Raw genomic sequence first — 15011 nt, 5'->3', positions numbered from 1 at the left:
CGGATGGGCAGATCTTGTATTGGTTTTCTGATTTTTTCAGCTAGAGCAAGTTTGTTCATGACTTAAATTTTTGCTTCTTTTGTTTCGAACATTCACCTCTGTTTTTGATTTTTGACTTCTGTTTTCAAACATTGGACTTTAACAGTAACTTGTTTGGAATTGAATAGTAATTAGGAACTGCTTCCAGGCTTCAAACTACTCTAATTGTTGTGATAAAATTTTTAATTAGCGAAATCGTTTGCTGTTTATTAAGTAGCATTTCAGTTAACTATTCTCGACGATTCAGATAAGAGCTGGATAGCCCTTAAGTTTTAGGGATTTTACGGATCCGATTTATGGTTCAGTGAGATTCAAGACAAAGCTGAGGCAGCTCACCCTAGATTTTTCTAAGTTCTTTGCGGAGTTATAGGCCTGTTTTAATTTATGACCTGTAATCTGGGTCTGCCGTGGTGGTTCCCAACCGATTTTGTTGGCGAGAACGAATGTACAAAGCATAATTATTTTCATCCTACGATTGAAAAACTTATTTGTAGTGATGGCATTGTGGCTTTAGTTGGTAAATTGAAGAAGGATTGTATTTTACAGGAATGCGTCAGTCAGCTTCGGCAAAACAGAGATGAATGTTATGATATTTTCTACCACGGTCGATGAGATCCGCGGCAGTGTTGAAACTTTAACCCAGTGGAACGTGATTAATCCAGTATGGTGAAGAAAACTTTATCTGAGATTGAGTTTAATAATGCGAATAAACTGTTTTCTTTTACAACATTCCCGATAGTGCTCTTGAATACTACATTCAATCCAAGCGGCCAGATAACAACGCAGCTCAGCAGTCGTCAAACATAATATCTGCCCCTGTGAAAAGTTTTTCGATGTTGGAAGGGTTGGTAAGATTGACTCTTCGAGCATTTCCCAGTCTTGCCCTATTGAGATCACTTTGCGGAACGAATTTGATCGTAGGGTAGTACAATCTCAAAAGTACCCGTCAGTTTATCAAACCAAATTTTATGTGGAAATAAGCTGTTCTCGAGAAGAAGTTATAGAAAAGATATTCTGAAACTGAATTTTTTTTACTAAGGAGATCAATAATGGAGGAGCATGAATGTACTGTATCGCATCTTCGAGCCTTACATATTCTACTGACAATGGTAATTAACTATCTACAACTGCCACCCTTACTATTCTTGTTGATGTTGCTTTTCTGACCAAGACTTGGCTTGACTGTTCTATAGATGACAGCATTTTATCTATTCAACTGTTTTTTTCTCGGATGGGCAGATCTTGCAACATCGGCGGAGGTGTTTCTCTTAATTCAGTTAGTTTAAGATAGAACAGCTATCCATTTTCATCAATCTCTGGATGTGATTTTTCATCCACCGTAGCGCTAATTATGCCTAACGGATTATTTAATTTTCCACCGATTGGCAGTGCATTTGTTGTTCCTAATGACAGTTTAGCTAAAGCAAATGCGTTATTCACTGATCAAGCTGCAAGTCTTACATGCAGCTCACACCATGAGCTTATTCTTTTTGTACTAGATGATTTCAATATGCTTCGTTCTGTTTGGGAGACAATGACGGGTAATCATTTTTGTGAATTTATGTTTATTGAAGTTTGCGCCACTATGATTTGACTATGCCGCTTGTTTTATCAGCTAAGCATTATAAGGCAATTTTCTCGATAACATTCTATCAACTGCGTCTGACTATCAGACTCACTTTATATCTGTTCTAAAAATTTGCTAGATTATTGGGCATCATTATTTATCACGTCTACATGATTATGAAGCCCTCTGCCATTTTCGTTAGAAGACGTTTTCCCTTAATGATTTTAACAGTTTATCTTCTTTGTCTCCAAGTGGCAATATTTCACGTTTTTTTAACCCTGCGGTAGATGGTAAATCTATTTTACAGCTTTTTGACTGAGCAAATTCTGGTACCTAACTTTGAAGCGTTTATCTTTTCCTCATTTCTATTCTTCAGTGTTCACTCTTGACATTCAACATTCAAGAAACTGTTTATCGCCGATGTGTTAAGAACCCTACACCGAGCAGTCTGTAGAAGTTGGAAGGGACTAGTCTCCCTACAAATTTCTATTGAACTTTATACAGTTTGTTTTACCATAGGTTCTCATTTCCCCACTCCTATGCTTCTCATTTCTGTTTGTTATTTGTCGAGTTCTCAATTCTCAAAGAGCAGACGCTCTCATTTTGTTTTTCTCGACTAATTTCAACGAGAAGCACTATGAGTCTTAGGAAATCTTCATGAAGATTTCCAAGCCTATATTACTTAATGAAAATACAACGCCTCATATCTATTACAAAAAGCGAGGTTTAAGTCATACGACGGTTTAACTGGACAACTTCTCAGCAACTTTCCTGATCTTCTTGGGTCCCTCTTCTTTATCATTTTCAATTCAAGTTTCAATTTCGTTTTCATGGAATACTGTTTTTGTTCAGCCTTTTCATAAAGGGTGAAAGATGAATTGCATTGAGAATTATCGTCCAGTTAGATTGTTATCCAAGATATCCGTTATTTTTGAGAGGCTAGTATTTGAATTGATTGATCAGAATGGGAGACACGTTCATACCGAAGTCCTTTGCTTCGAATCAAGAAAAAAACCCGATCACCCAACTGATACTTGTCCTCGTACTGTCTATCGTGGTTACCAGAAAACATTCGACAAAGTTTCTCATACTATTCTTATTCATAAACTGGGAAAGTTTGATTTTGAGGACTCGTTTTTGGCCCTGTTGTTTTCTTACCTAATTGATCGTTACCAAAAATTTAATTTATCCCGTGTTTTGTCAGAATCCTTACATGTTCTCAGTGGCGTTCCACAGGGTTCGTTTCCCGGTCCACTCTTATTCCTAATTTTCATGAAAATTTTACGTACGTTTTAGACTTTATTCCTTATATTTTGTTGATGATCTGTAATTGAATTTGGCAACAGATTTTCCTATGTCGAGTTACTTCGGAGGAATAATTTTTCATCTATGTTTTCAGCTGCAACTACTTAACCTCATATTTTTCATCCAACTTCGAAAGTATGATGCCGATGTTTTGCACTATATTAAAGTAACCCCTAAACTGGTTTATACAACTTTTTCAACCTAAACATCTCACTTAAACTAACTATATTACTTTATTTGAGCGTGTGTTTAGTCCGGCTATATTTCTGCAGCGACATGGAGTCATAGACTTTTAAAATCTCAGTCTATCTGTCATTCGTCGGTTTAACGTCAATTCGTCGATTGTCTAATTTAAATCTTGGTTGTTTATGAAATGAGTGAATGTAACATGAAGCTAACACGTGCCATTTATACGAACTTTGTCCCCAACTATTCATATTGTTGTGTGTGTACTAATGATCCTTGATCTTTTAAAGATGTAAGTTATCATTGTAAAATGCCAGTAAAGATTAGATGCCTTGAGAAGTCAACGAAGTTGTAATATTTAGGCGATCAACTAAGAATGCAAAAGTGCGGTACTTTGGTGTAATAAATAGGAGCTGTATGTTATGCTTATCGCCAATAATGTCAACCACCAATTGTAATTAGAATATTCGATTACAAGATTTGTCTCTGCGTTGCCATTAGTCAAAATTGCTTCACTTTGATCACGTTTTTCGGTTTACACGGTTTTAACTGAATTGGTTTTGAATGCTTTTGCGCATTGAATTACGCAATGTAGTGAATACGGCCAATGTCAAAAGGGAAAAATCAAAAGAAACGGTATAAACTGCGTTAGGGTACCAAACTCAATTAGATCGGTTGCTAACGAACATTAGTATTAAGTTTAATATATTTCAGTTTAGAAGCTGAATTGAGTATTATTTTAGAATATAACTAGAAATGTACACCGTAGAAAACTTTTTGAAGCTTGTGAAAGAATTTGTAAATTTCTATCTCAATTTTGTCAATTTTTTTGTTTCAACCCTGATATGCGTTTACGGTGGCAATTTTCCGGCAATTTACGGGCCATATTTACCTTTACAAGGGTGTAGATACGTTGAGTTCTATTAAGGGCTTCGAAGTGACGGAGAAAGAGCTTGTGATCATTTCGGATGTTGTCAGGGACACTCTGGGCATAACATGTGGGGCTCTTATGGGAGCCAACTTAGCCAATGAGATAGCACTAGGACAGTTTGCAGAGGCCACTATTGGTATGCACTTATAAAAGTTGCTTTAACTGAACAAACTAAAAATGTGAACCGCATGTGGAAATGAAGTACTATCTTGGAACTCTGAGAAAAGAGAACTGATTGAGTTCTCACAAAGCCCAAATTGATGAGGGCCGTGTTTTTAATTGCTCTTGAATGAAATTTCAAAGTTGTTGCAGTCATGTTCGTCTTTTCCGCTTGACCGTTTTGACTTTTGGGGAACATTTAGGCTCGATTCCTTAGATTTTAGGTAATCTAATTTGCTCTCCCATTCACCATTTGAAGCAGCTAAACTGAAGCGTGGCAATTAACTGTTGAATGCCAAATTAAAAGCGCCAAAAATTAGTTTCATATTTTCATCACTTGTGTACTAGTGGCCTATATAAGCATTAATAACATTTTTTGAGACCCCGCAGTAGCTTGATTCCCGGCTCTCCCCTCCTGCGGTGAAAGCAGGCTTTAACAAAATCGAGCAGCCATCGTCGGTCGTCCGAGAGCCATTCGTTTGACATTAGTCGATTACGTAGGTATAATGCCTAAGTTCAAAACTTCGGATAAAATGATTGCTACTGCCCCCTCGGATTTCTTTGGAATTCCTCATTTCGAACGTTTAGTGCAGATGCTTTATTGTGTTGCTGCTGTTTTTCCAAAGTATGTTGGGAACGTTAAAATCGATAATTTAATGGGGGAGGGGGTAACAGTGCAAAAGAATAAATTAGGACCGATGAATCTGGTTTTGTGAGAATGACAAAGCCATGGTAATAACTGCTTAAGTATCTCAGTAAAAAGTTTTGCGTTCAATGATTTTGAATGAAAGATAGGTGAGTGCTTCTTTTTGATAGAGAAGACATCTTCGAAGTATATTTCAGTTTCTAAAAAAGGGCCGCTTTTGCAGATAGACCTAGAATTTAGTTTCAGTTAGAGGATCCTTCTCTGTGCCAAGCATTCTAAGCTATAGGGGTAAATCAATTCATAACAGTGAACGTTACCTGAAGTCTTGATAATGTCAGAAATTCTTCTATTCACAGCAGAAACTAAATGACCATTGCGCTACAAATCATGACATCAAGGCAACATGTCTGTATTACAAACAAGGCAATCTATTCGTGGCTTTTTTCAAAGATTTTGATTCCAGCCTTCAAGTGACGAGGTTATTGATTCCGTTGAGTACTTTGGAGCAAACGAAACGCGTTTAATTGGTTTTATTGACAGCCCAGATTCGCAGACCATGAAACTTTCGCTGTGTTTCAATTAACTTCATAAAACCCGTATCTTTAGACAAGTCCACTTCCTTTTTCACCAGCTCAATGAAAACTGTTTCGCGAAATTTGACATAAGAAGAATATTACTCACATGACCAAATTTTGACTCAAATTAATATCACAGGCGGTAGCGGTTGGGTTATTGATCGAATGAAAAGTCGATGTGAAATTAAATAAATGCAGTCCATTGAGGCCTGCAACCTATATCCCGACTGCGAAAAAACTGGAGAGGTTGAGAAGAAGTATCTTCAACATAAGAAATGAGCGACAGCTTTTGTTTTGTCTTTTGTGTTCTGGCCGCACTCTTTCCCATTCGAAAAAATCAACAACGTCCTAGCAGCTATCGATCACATTTTAATGACCTGAACCTCAATAAAAGGAAAATGCCAACGCCTCTCAGCTAACGCAGTGTTTAAGAGAAAAATAAACTAGCAGTGAATTTCTATGTCTATCTTACGAAGCAGAGGAGTGTTCAAATCACTAAAATACTTCTTTTAATTTTGTCGGACGACTAAAAATCTCACTAATGTCTTATCAAAAACTTTGATCGACTCCTGAAGAGGCTATTGCGAACAGCGAGATCCAAAAATAATCGCCAAAAGTTTTGTGATCAATGTCTACAGTGTATTGTCAAGGGCAAAATGATGCATCATAGATGACTTTCCTTTGATCAGGAACCTTTGCTGATCCAAATGCTAAACAAAAAAAATATCCAGGAACCTTTGCTGATCCAAATGCTAGAAAAATAAAAGTTTTAAAACTTCAACCGGCAAATTTGCTGTCCTTTCGTTGTTTACGCTGACGTGGAGGCATATGATGTTAGAAAAGACTTTCAGCGACATGTTGGAAGACTATTCTGTAAGCACACTAAACAACCTAGGCGCTGCCACCCTGCATATCGAAGATCAGCATCCATGCAGTTTTGGTGTTGTTTTGATAGATGTAAGAACTGGGAGAGCTGAAAGACAAATCCTTTACCGCGGATACCAAGTTATTGGTAAAATGCTGAAAACTCTTCGGGAGTGGTTGAACTGGGCTTACCGGTAGCAACAGAAAATCCGAAAACTCAAAGAATTCGCTGGAAAAAGCTGATTTTTTAGCTTATTGGACTGCTCCTTGCTGCATATGCAATGAGGAGTCTGATGGATGTGAGGAAGTGAGCAAAGTTGTTCATCATTGTCATTTGACAGGAGATATTATGGCGTTGCTCACAGGAAGTGCAACCTTATTGCAGTGTGATGAAATTTTTGCCAGTGTTTTTCCGGTTTGTCTCGCTACGACTCTCATCCTATTTTTAAGCAGTTGGAAATCTACGATGAGGAAGAGCTGAATGCAAATGCTAAAACAGACTTTTATCTCGCTTTCAGTACGTACCAGTGGAAGTTGCATCAACAAAAGAGGCCTCACAAAATGCATCAGAAGTGATATCCGGTTTCTGGACAGTCTGAACTTGATGGAGTCTGGGTTAGTTGCACTGGTAAAAACACTCTCTGACGAAGAACTTTTCTGAGACAAAATTTTCTCCTGATTCAGTGGAAATATTCAGAAAGATTAGAAGGAAAGGCTTTTTCCCCTGGCTACTTAGACGGTTCTGAAAAATTTGATACTCGCTTTCCAGATTACGGACGTGACTGGATCAATACGCTCTCGCGCTTGATTGTTTTTACTCTGGAGCAGTATCAGGAAGCGCATGAGATATATCATTTGATGGGCTGCAAGAGTTTTGGAGATTATCACGTTTACCTGAAAATTGACGTATTTCAGCTTTTGGATGTTTTTGAGAAGTTTCGTGACGTCTGCAAGTTGGATCCTGCTTGCTTTTGTAGGGCTCCAAATTTAGGTTACGATGCGGGAGTGGTTGAACTGGGTTTACCGGTAGCAACAGAAAATCCGAAAACTCAAAGAATTCGCTGGAAAAAGCTGATTTTTTAGCTTATTGGACTGCTCCTTGCTGCATATGCAATGAAGAGTTTGATGGATGTGAAGAAGTGAGCAAAGTTGTTCATCATTGTCATTTGACAGGAGATATTATGGCGTTGCTCACAGGAAGTGCAACCTTATTGCAGTGTGATGAAATTTTTGCCAGTGTTTTTCCGGTTTGTCTCGCTACGACTCTCATCCTATTTTTAAGCAGTTGGAAATCTACGAGGAGGAAGAGCTGAATGCAAATGCTAAAACAGACTTTTATCTCGCTTTCAGTACGTACCAGTGGAAGTTGTATCAACAAAAGAGGCCTCACAAAATGCATCAGAAGTGATATCCGGTTTCTGGACAGTCTGAACTTGATGGAGTCTGGGTTAGTTGCACTGGTAAAAACACTCTCTGACGAAGAACTTTTCTGAGACAAAATTTTCTGATTCAGTGGAAATATTCAGAAAGATTAGAAGGAAAGGCTTTTTCCTCTGGCTACTTAGACGGTTCTGAAAAATTTGATACTCGCTTTCCAGATTACGGACGTGACTGGATCAATACGCTCTCGCGCTTGATTGTTTTTACTCTGGAGCAGTATCAGGAAGCGCATGAGATATATCATTTGATGGGCTGCAAGAGTTTTGGAGATTATCACGTTTACCTGAAAATTGACGAATTTCAGCTTTTGGATGTTTTTGAGAAGTTTCGTGACGTCTGCTTCGACGTCTGCAAGTTGGATCCTGCTTGCTTTTGTAGGGCTCCAAATTTAGGTTACGATGCGATGCAACAAGTATATTCCTGATTTCAATAGCAACGAAACGTCTGTTTTTGGAGCCTTCTTGGATGTTACTTCAGTTTACGCTGGGACAATGATGAAAAATTTGCCGATTGGTTCTTTTGAGTGGGCGATACCTTGACCGTGGAGATGGTTTTGGCTCACGATTGGGAGGGAGAATACGCTTTGTTCGTTGAAGTTGATCTTGCATATCCCTCTGAGTTGCATATTGATCATCAGGATCTACCACTAGCTCCCGAAAAACTTGATACAGTCTGACTGGCTTTCAAATTATTGATTTGATTTCAATGAGAAAAGAAATGTGGATATTCCGAAGCCTGCAGAAACACATTTTGATAAAAAAGAGTTATATTTGCTATATAAAAACCTGCAGTTTTACATCCAGAACGGGCTTCAGATTGTCAAAATTCATAATGCACTCAACTTCAAACAGTCAAATTGGCTATCAGCTTATATAGCGAAAAACAGTGATCCGGCAGCAGGCAAGGGTCCTTTTGAGAATTTTTAAACTAATGTCAAATGCTTGCTTCGGTAAAACAACGGAAAAGAAGCGAAACCGACTCATTTTGTCACCAACGAACACGAAGCAATGAAGTTTACTAGCAGACCTAACTATAAATCCTTCGAGATTATGTGAAAATCTGTGCTGTGTCCTTGTCGCAGCAAAAGATGTTTTGGGACAAACCCACGGCAGTTGGGGCGGCTGTTCTTGATCTTTCCAAGTTGTCATTGTACGGTTTTGACTCCAATGAGATGAAGCCACGATATGGACAAAAAAATCTTGGTGACATATAGACACTTACTCTCTTGTAACGAATTGAATTAGATGACCCCTATGAGGACCTGAAAGAATTTAAACACCTCCTAAGTAGAGGCCCGCCCCTTGAATTTAGTTGCTTTACCCTGCAACAATATTAATAAGTTTTGGTTTGCTGTTCCAGATCTCGGGTTTCTTGCGCGCGACTTCCATGCTGACAGTGATGAAAGCAATATTGTTAATTGGGATGCACTAAACAGTACTGACGACGTTGAAGAAAGCGACAGAACTTGTCGTCGTAATCCATTTATGACGATGCAGTCCAAGAAGCCGATTGTGTGGATGTTGAAGCAAATGGTGAAGATGGCTTTAATGATGATGGTGCCTATGATCATGACGACACTGACAATGAGCAAGCGGAAGAAAATGATGCAATACTCTCTTCTTCTTTTGCAAAATTGAAGCGGAGGTGATTAACAACAATGCTGAATTCAGATTATGAAAATAAAATTTAGAATTGAAAAGCTGCACCAAATTGGTTTCACTCTGAACTTTAAGAGCAGACACTTAATTCAACGCATTAGTCATTTTCGAAAAAATGAGCCGCGTATATACAATACAATTTGCAAGGATTTGACGCTTTCTGCACTGACGAGGATATTTTGTGCAAAGTATAATCTTTGTTTTTATATGTTTGTAGCCTGGTATAAACATGAAAAAAGCAAGGGGTATATTCAAAATAAGTATATTCTGCCGCAGTTTTTCCTCCTTTTTTCGATAAATTTTGTTATAGCTCTGTGCAACTGCTAATAGTAAAATCGAATGAGTGCCACTTATGTTTGGTTTTGATGTGTTTATAATTTGAAAGACAGCGCGCTTTTTTTGCAACTTTTGTTCTCAGCCAACCACCTTCCTTCGAAGACATATTTGAGTTGCCGAAACTTTCACAGCAGCAGTAATTGAAGGATTGTTGATAAAAGTTGTGTTATTGTTGCTGTTTAAAAATTGGTGTTAACTGATGTCTCGGCCGCTGTTTATGAAGACTTTTTCACCAATCAAGTAAAGCTCTATGGACTCTGTCAGAGCTATCTCAAAAGAAAGTTTGATTGTTATTGGTGCTCCGCTAAGTTCAGGAAACAGTGTTAAAGACTTGGAGGCTTCTTGCAAGAAAGTCAGGACAAACGTCAGCATAAAGTGATCGTCAAAGTCGCAAATTGGATACCATTACCACCGTTTTTAAAACCCAAAGCAGTCAAAATGTGTTGATACAGATGAGAACTGTTGCGCGAATCAACGGGTGTTCCAACAATTGGCAAACCGTTTCCATGACTGATTTCCAAACGTTTTAATCGAAATTTGATGTAGTGGAACGGGTCAGTTGCTAATGTACCCCTGAAGCTTGCATTGGCTATCATGCACATTGTCATTTGCCGAATGGATTCTGATCCAAAAACAGACTCCTTGAGAACTGTTTGGACCCGACTTAATAATGTAGCTTTTGCAGAGACTCTCGATATAGAGGTTCCTTGCTGGAGCTTTCAAAAGTGCACGTTCAATGGAGAGCTTAACTGATTCCATAAGGGTGACTTATCTCACAAAACTGGACGCTTTTTTGACGACCGCAGTGAACCATTTTTTGACGCCATCGCACAAGCCAATGAGACTGAACTCGTCGCTGGAGCGATAGAGCCTGATGCGCATACTAACATCTGGCAATGAAAGTTTCACACGTGGCCCACGTTTCCTTACTCTCCTTATTGTGGTGAGCTCAGTCTCTATGAATGTTCGATGGTGATACGTGTTGTTGTTGTCTGCTATCAGGCAACCGTTCAAGTAAAGCTCTACTTGCGAGAACAAATTTTGTAGCGTATTGTTTGTGAAAAAAACTGCCGTGCCGTCAGATGCTTTCTTTTTATCTCTTCCGTTGGCATCATAAATGCTTGCTACCAGAAAGAGATGAATGTAATTCATGTCAATGCAGTTCCTATTGTTGTCACTAACAACAAAATTTGGAGTAGGCCCGTTCGGTTCATACTGCGTGAAAACCTCTTGATCGTAAGCTCTTTCATAACTGACCAAAAAACTAGGTTTCTAAAAAAAACCTATTGTGAGTTACTGGGTTGGCAATATCGGTGGCTGGACTTTTGAAATATGTGTTATTTGTTGTTGCTCCTCCTCCGATTGCCTCTTTTAATGACATTTTTAGCTGAATTTTAAGTTTGCAAGGATATCGGCTGTTGAGGCAGAGTCGACTGCGCTTCGATTTGGTTGAAGTTCTGGCAGTGTATTTTCTCTTTTTATTAATATTTGCTATCTCTTGAAGCCGTGCTTTTTCCCGTGCGAGCCTTCGCGCACGCTGGTTCGCCCGCCGGCCCCCCTTCCGCACCGGTCCGCCGCTTCTGGACAAGCCTCTTGACAACGTGCGAACGCCCCTAGACGCGCTCGCAATTTGTGGAAGAGTTTGGGCAATAGACTTTTTCACAGATGTTTTGAGGGCGCTTTAATCTTCTTTCTTCTTCTCAAGTCCTGTCCCAGCTCTGGAATGGCTGCCTCAATTAGGTTCCGTCCAACTTTTTGGCGGGAGGCAAGGTATATTCCCTCAAAAGTGGAAGTGAGGATCGTCCCACCCGCACAGCTAAGGAACCCAAACCAGCTGCACCAGAACCAAATTACCTTGCTTGCCCGCCACTATGTTGCGCTGGCTCAAATTTGTGCATCATATTGTGAGTCCGCCATTAGAGTTGCTCTGGTGCGCGCGACTGTTTTTTGGTTTTGATGTTGTCAAAATGATGCCGAAGAATTCCTCTGCTGCAGACGAAGCTTTAAGTGATGTTCGACCGCGCGATAAAAAGGGAACAAGACAACCCAGTTCGTTTGGCAAACTGACAGCTAATTTTTACAACATTTTGACTGAAAGGCTGATTTTACATCTTTCCACTGCAACTTTGCAATCGAACCATTGCAAGCTGCAGGGGAGCTCTTGACAGCTGTCAACGTATTGCTACGAAGGAGAGACGTAAAATTGTCACCCAGAACCTCAGTCTGCACCAAGTCACAGTGAACTAAGATATTGTGTAGCCCAGCGTCAATGTGCATCGGTAAAATGCTGGGCTCGTAGTTTTTGGTGGATTGCTTCGTCGCTTGCAAACTTAATATCGTTACACCCGAGATATTTTTGCAAATCAACAGAAATCAGTCGAATGAAAGGTACTGTTGGGCTTTTTCGTTTCTGCTGAGACTCATCCTTTTTTCTTTGAGCTATTATCTGCTGCGTGTATCTCCAGGCGCTGATCCTCTCTTCTGACATTCCAGGAAAAAGAACACCGGCGTGCTACTTTTGTGTTGAACGCCTTCTGCCAGAGCCCCGTCAATAGATCGTCAACAGACCCTGTCTGCGCCAGAGTCTGTCTATTTGAAGTTGTCGGATGCTGCTACTGCTGCCGCCTTATCGACTCACGGAACCGTCGTTGTTGTCTTGAGACCAGTTTAGAGAAGAAGAGTGGTTATTGCTACAAATTGTCCCAGCACCCAGCAACAATTGTTATTTCGGTTGTATCATTTGTGACGATAATGATGATAAAGCGTTTTGGAACAAGTCGTCATTCTATTCTCGTTCAACTTTTGTTTCTTCGTCATCCTTTTTTCTTTGAGCTATTATCTGCTGCGTGTGTCTCTAGGCGCTGATCCTCTCTTGTGACCTTCCAGAAAGAGGTGCTTCTTGAACGCCTTCTGACAGATATCCGTCATTAGATCGTCAACAGAACTGTATTGGCCCGAGTTTATTTGAAGTTGGCAGATGCTGCTGCTGCTGCGGCCTTCTCGACTCTCTGCACCTTCGTCGTGGTCTTGAAACCAGTTTAGAAAAGAATAGTGGCTGTCGCTATAAATTGTCCCAGCACCCAACAACAATTGATGTTTCGGTTGTATCATTGGTGACGATGATGATGATAAAGCTTTTTGGGAACAAGTCGTCATTCTCTTCTCGTATAACTTTATTCGTCCTCGTCCATGCTTTCAAAATCGTCGTCATTGAAGAAAAGTGGTAGCGTTGTCGACAAATTCGATGAACGCTGAATCGGTTTCAAAAAATCCATCAGTGATATTTTGAATGGTAGAAGGCCAGCATATTTCCGAAAGGGACACTTGCCATGTGTCCATTGAGTTGTTCAGCTCTGACATTTGGTAAGATTTTTGAAGCGTGCTTAAGTGTTCTGCTCATAGGTTTCCATCGATGCATTTGAGATCAAATTTAGGGTGAAACCAGTTGATGATTGCCGCATTCCAGAGACAGATATCCGAGAGAGCAGTGATACTTCCTGATATTTGAAAACTTCTGATTCTTTAAACGCCCTGTGATCAATTTAGTTTTCATTAGAGACCACCCGATAGGTAGGAGGGTTTCTTGTCAAAATGGCTGTAATTCGGAAAATCTCGTGACTGAATTGAACCTTGTAGCCTTTGTGAAATGTTTCCAACTTTTTCTGAATCCTGAACGTGGCTCCAGATTTGAAATTGGTTTGCAGCTCTTTATTCAAAGTCAGACACTAAGTAATCCACATGATCCTGGCTACCTCTTTTGGAGCTATTCCTATGACGAGAAATGTTCGAGAATTTATAACCTGAACAAACTTTCGCAACTGAACAATGTACCTTTCTGTGTGGTGCTCATTCATGTAATGATAAATCAATGCTTTTAGTGACCTTATGTTCCGTTCTGCCTTATGTTTTCGATTGACATTATTTGGCGAATGCGCCCAAAAACTGTACCGTCATCAGCCCACAAGCGCTCAGGCTTACCCCCACTGTTTTGAAACCTTTTCTTTTGGTGATCATTCGGCAAAATGCTTGTGTTGTTGTTGCCTCTTTGTCCTTCATTGCTTTCACTCTTAAAAATGGAGCTCAGAATTTCAACAGCCACTAAATGGTACCTAACACCGTTGTTGAACGACTGGACAGATTGCATATCTACCAAGTCAATTGACCAGATTTCGTTCAAGTGATACGATAGAACTTTCAGTCGTGGGAGCTTTCGCCTGGTTTGCTTGTACTTTGTGTATGTGGAGCTCGTAGATAAATAGTTTTTAACGGTTGATGCAGGCAACCCTTCTATTTTTGCAGGCGATTTTGTGTTCCCAAAAGCACTGCACACATGGTAGACATCCGAGTAATGCCTCTGTGCTTTCTGGAAACTTGGGTTCAGTGTCAGTGCTTGTGACACAACTCTATATTTTTAAGACTGCATCGTTTGGCATTTGTGTTTAAATAGCATTTGTGTTTATATATTGTTTTGAAAGGAATAACAGAACTTGAATTAAGAATGTCACTTTTTGAGTCTTTCGTCGCTTTTAACTGGGGGCTGGCCATGTTTGTTAACCGGGGTTTAACTGCGGTTGGGTTGTTCACTCATTATGTGATTTTTGTGCATCTTTTTACCTAATTGATAAAAGTTTGATATTTTTTCTTTAAGCAAGATTTTCACACAGCAAAATGACGTTGCTCAATTATTAAGTCTACGTTGAATTTGAAATGTGAAGTTTGTGCTCGTGTTCATCAAATTTATTAAGTTTTGATAATTTTTTGTTCTGTATTCGAGACTTTCTCAGAAAAATGACTCTGTCACTCAATTATTCAATAGGGGTTGGTAGGGATCATCACTCATTCTGCTGAAAAAATTTTAAACAGTAGTTGCTCACTTAAAAAGTCGAATATGAACAGTCATCATCGCTAAACAAAATCAAAAACGGAAAAGCGATGAACCCACAAAGTGCAGTTTCAGATCCCAGTATTTAAATTTTGTTCTAGTTAGTCTCAGTTACCTAGGTCTAATGTTTACTTGCTCTCAAACAATGTTTCTAGCAATTATATTTTTCCAGTGGTCTTTTAAATGCGATTTTTCGGTCGACCGATTTTTCGTCTAACCCATTTGGCTTTTGGTCCTCGAAAACGGGATGAATAGGTGGCTTTCGGAAGGCATTAAGATCTCTTAGAGCCGTAAGCCTTACTTTACTCTAAGAATGCGATTCACCAAAATTGTTTTGAGGAAGCAATTTCATGGTTTGCAGGGCGGTCCTTAATCTTGTCCCTTAATAAGTTTGACCCCCCTCGGTCAGCCCTCGCCATCCCC

The 15011-nt window shown here is 39.5% G+C and overlaps 1 protein-coding gene across 3 annotated transcripts in view; it reads left to right on the top strand.

Annotated features, from left to right (window-relative positions):
- The window catches only part of LOC142358622 (glycerol-3-phosphate dehydrogenase 1-like protein), a 457482-nt gene that overhangs the window by 427927 nt on the left and 14544 nt on the right, over positions 1–15011 (top strand). For all 3 annotated transcript variants that reach the window (XM_075410072.1, XM_075410074.1, XM_075410075.1), the window contains one exon: positions 4026–4164. In XM_075410072.1, the coding sequence (XP_075266187.1) occupies positions 4026–4164 (139 nt within the window). The remainder of the gene's footprint in view (positions 1–4025; positions 4165–15011) is intronic.

This window comes from Convolutriloba macropyga, chromosome 2, assembly GCF_964194025.1.
Source record: "Convolutriloba macropyga chromosome 2, txConMacr16.3, whole genome shotgun sequence".
Taxonomy (NCBI): Eukaryota; Metazoa; Xenacoelomorpha; order Acoela; family Convolutidae; genus Convolutriloba; species Convolutriloba macropyga.
Note: the sequence above shows the minus strand (reverse complement) of the source record. Positions and strands in the feature narration are given on the sequence as shown.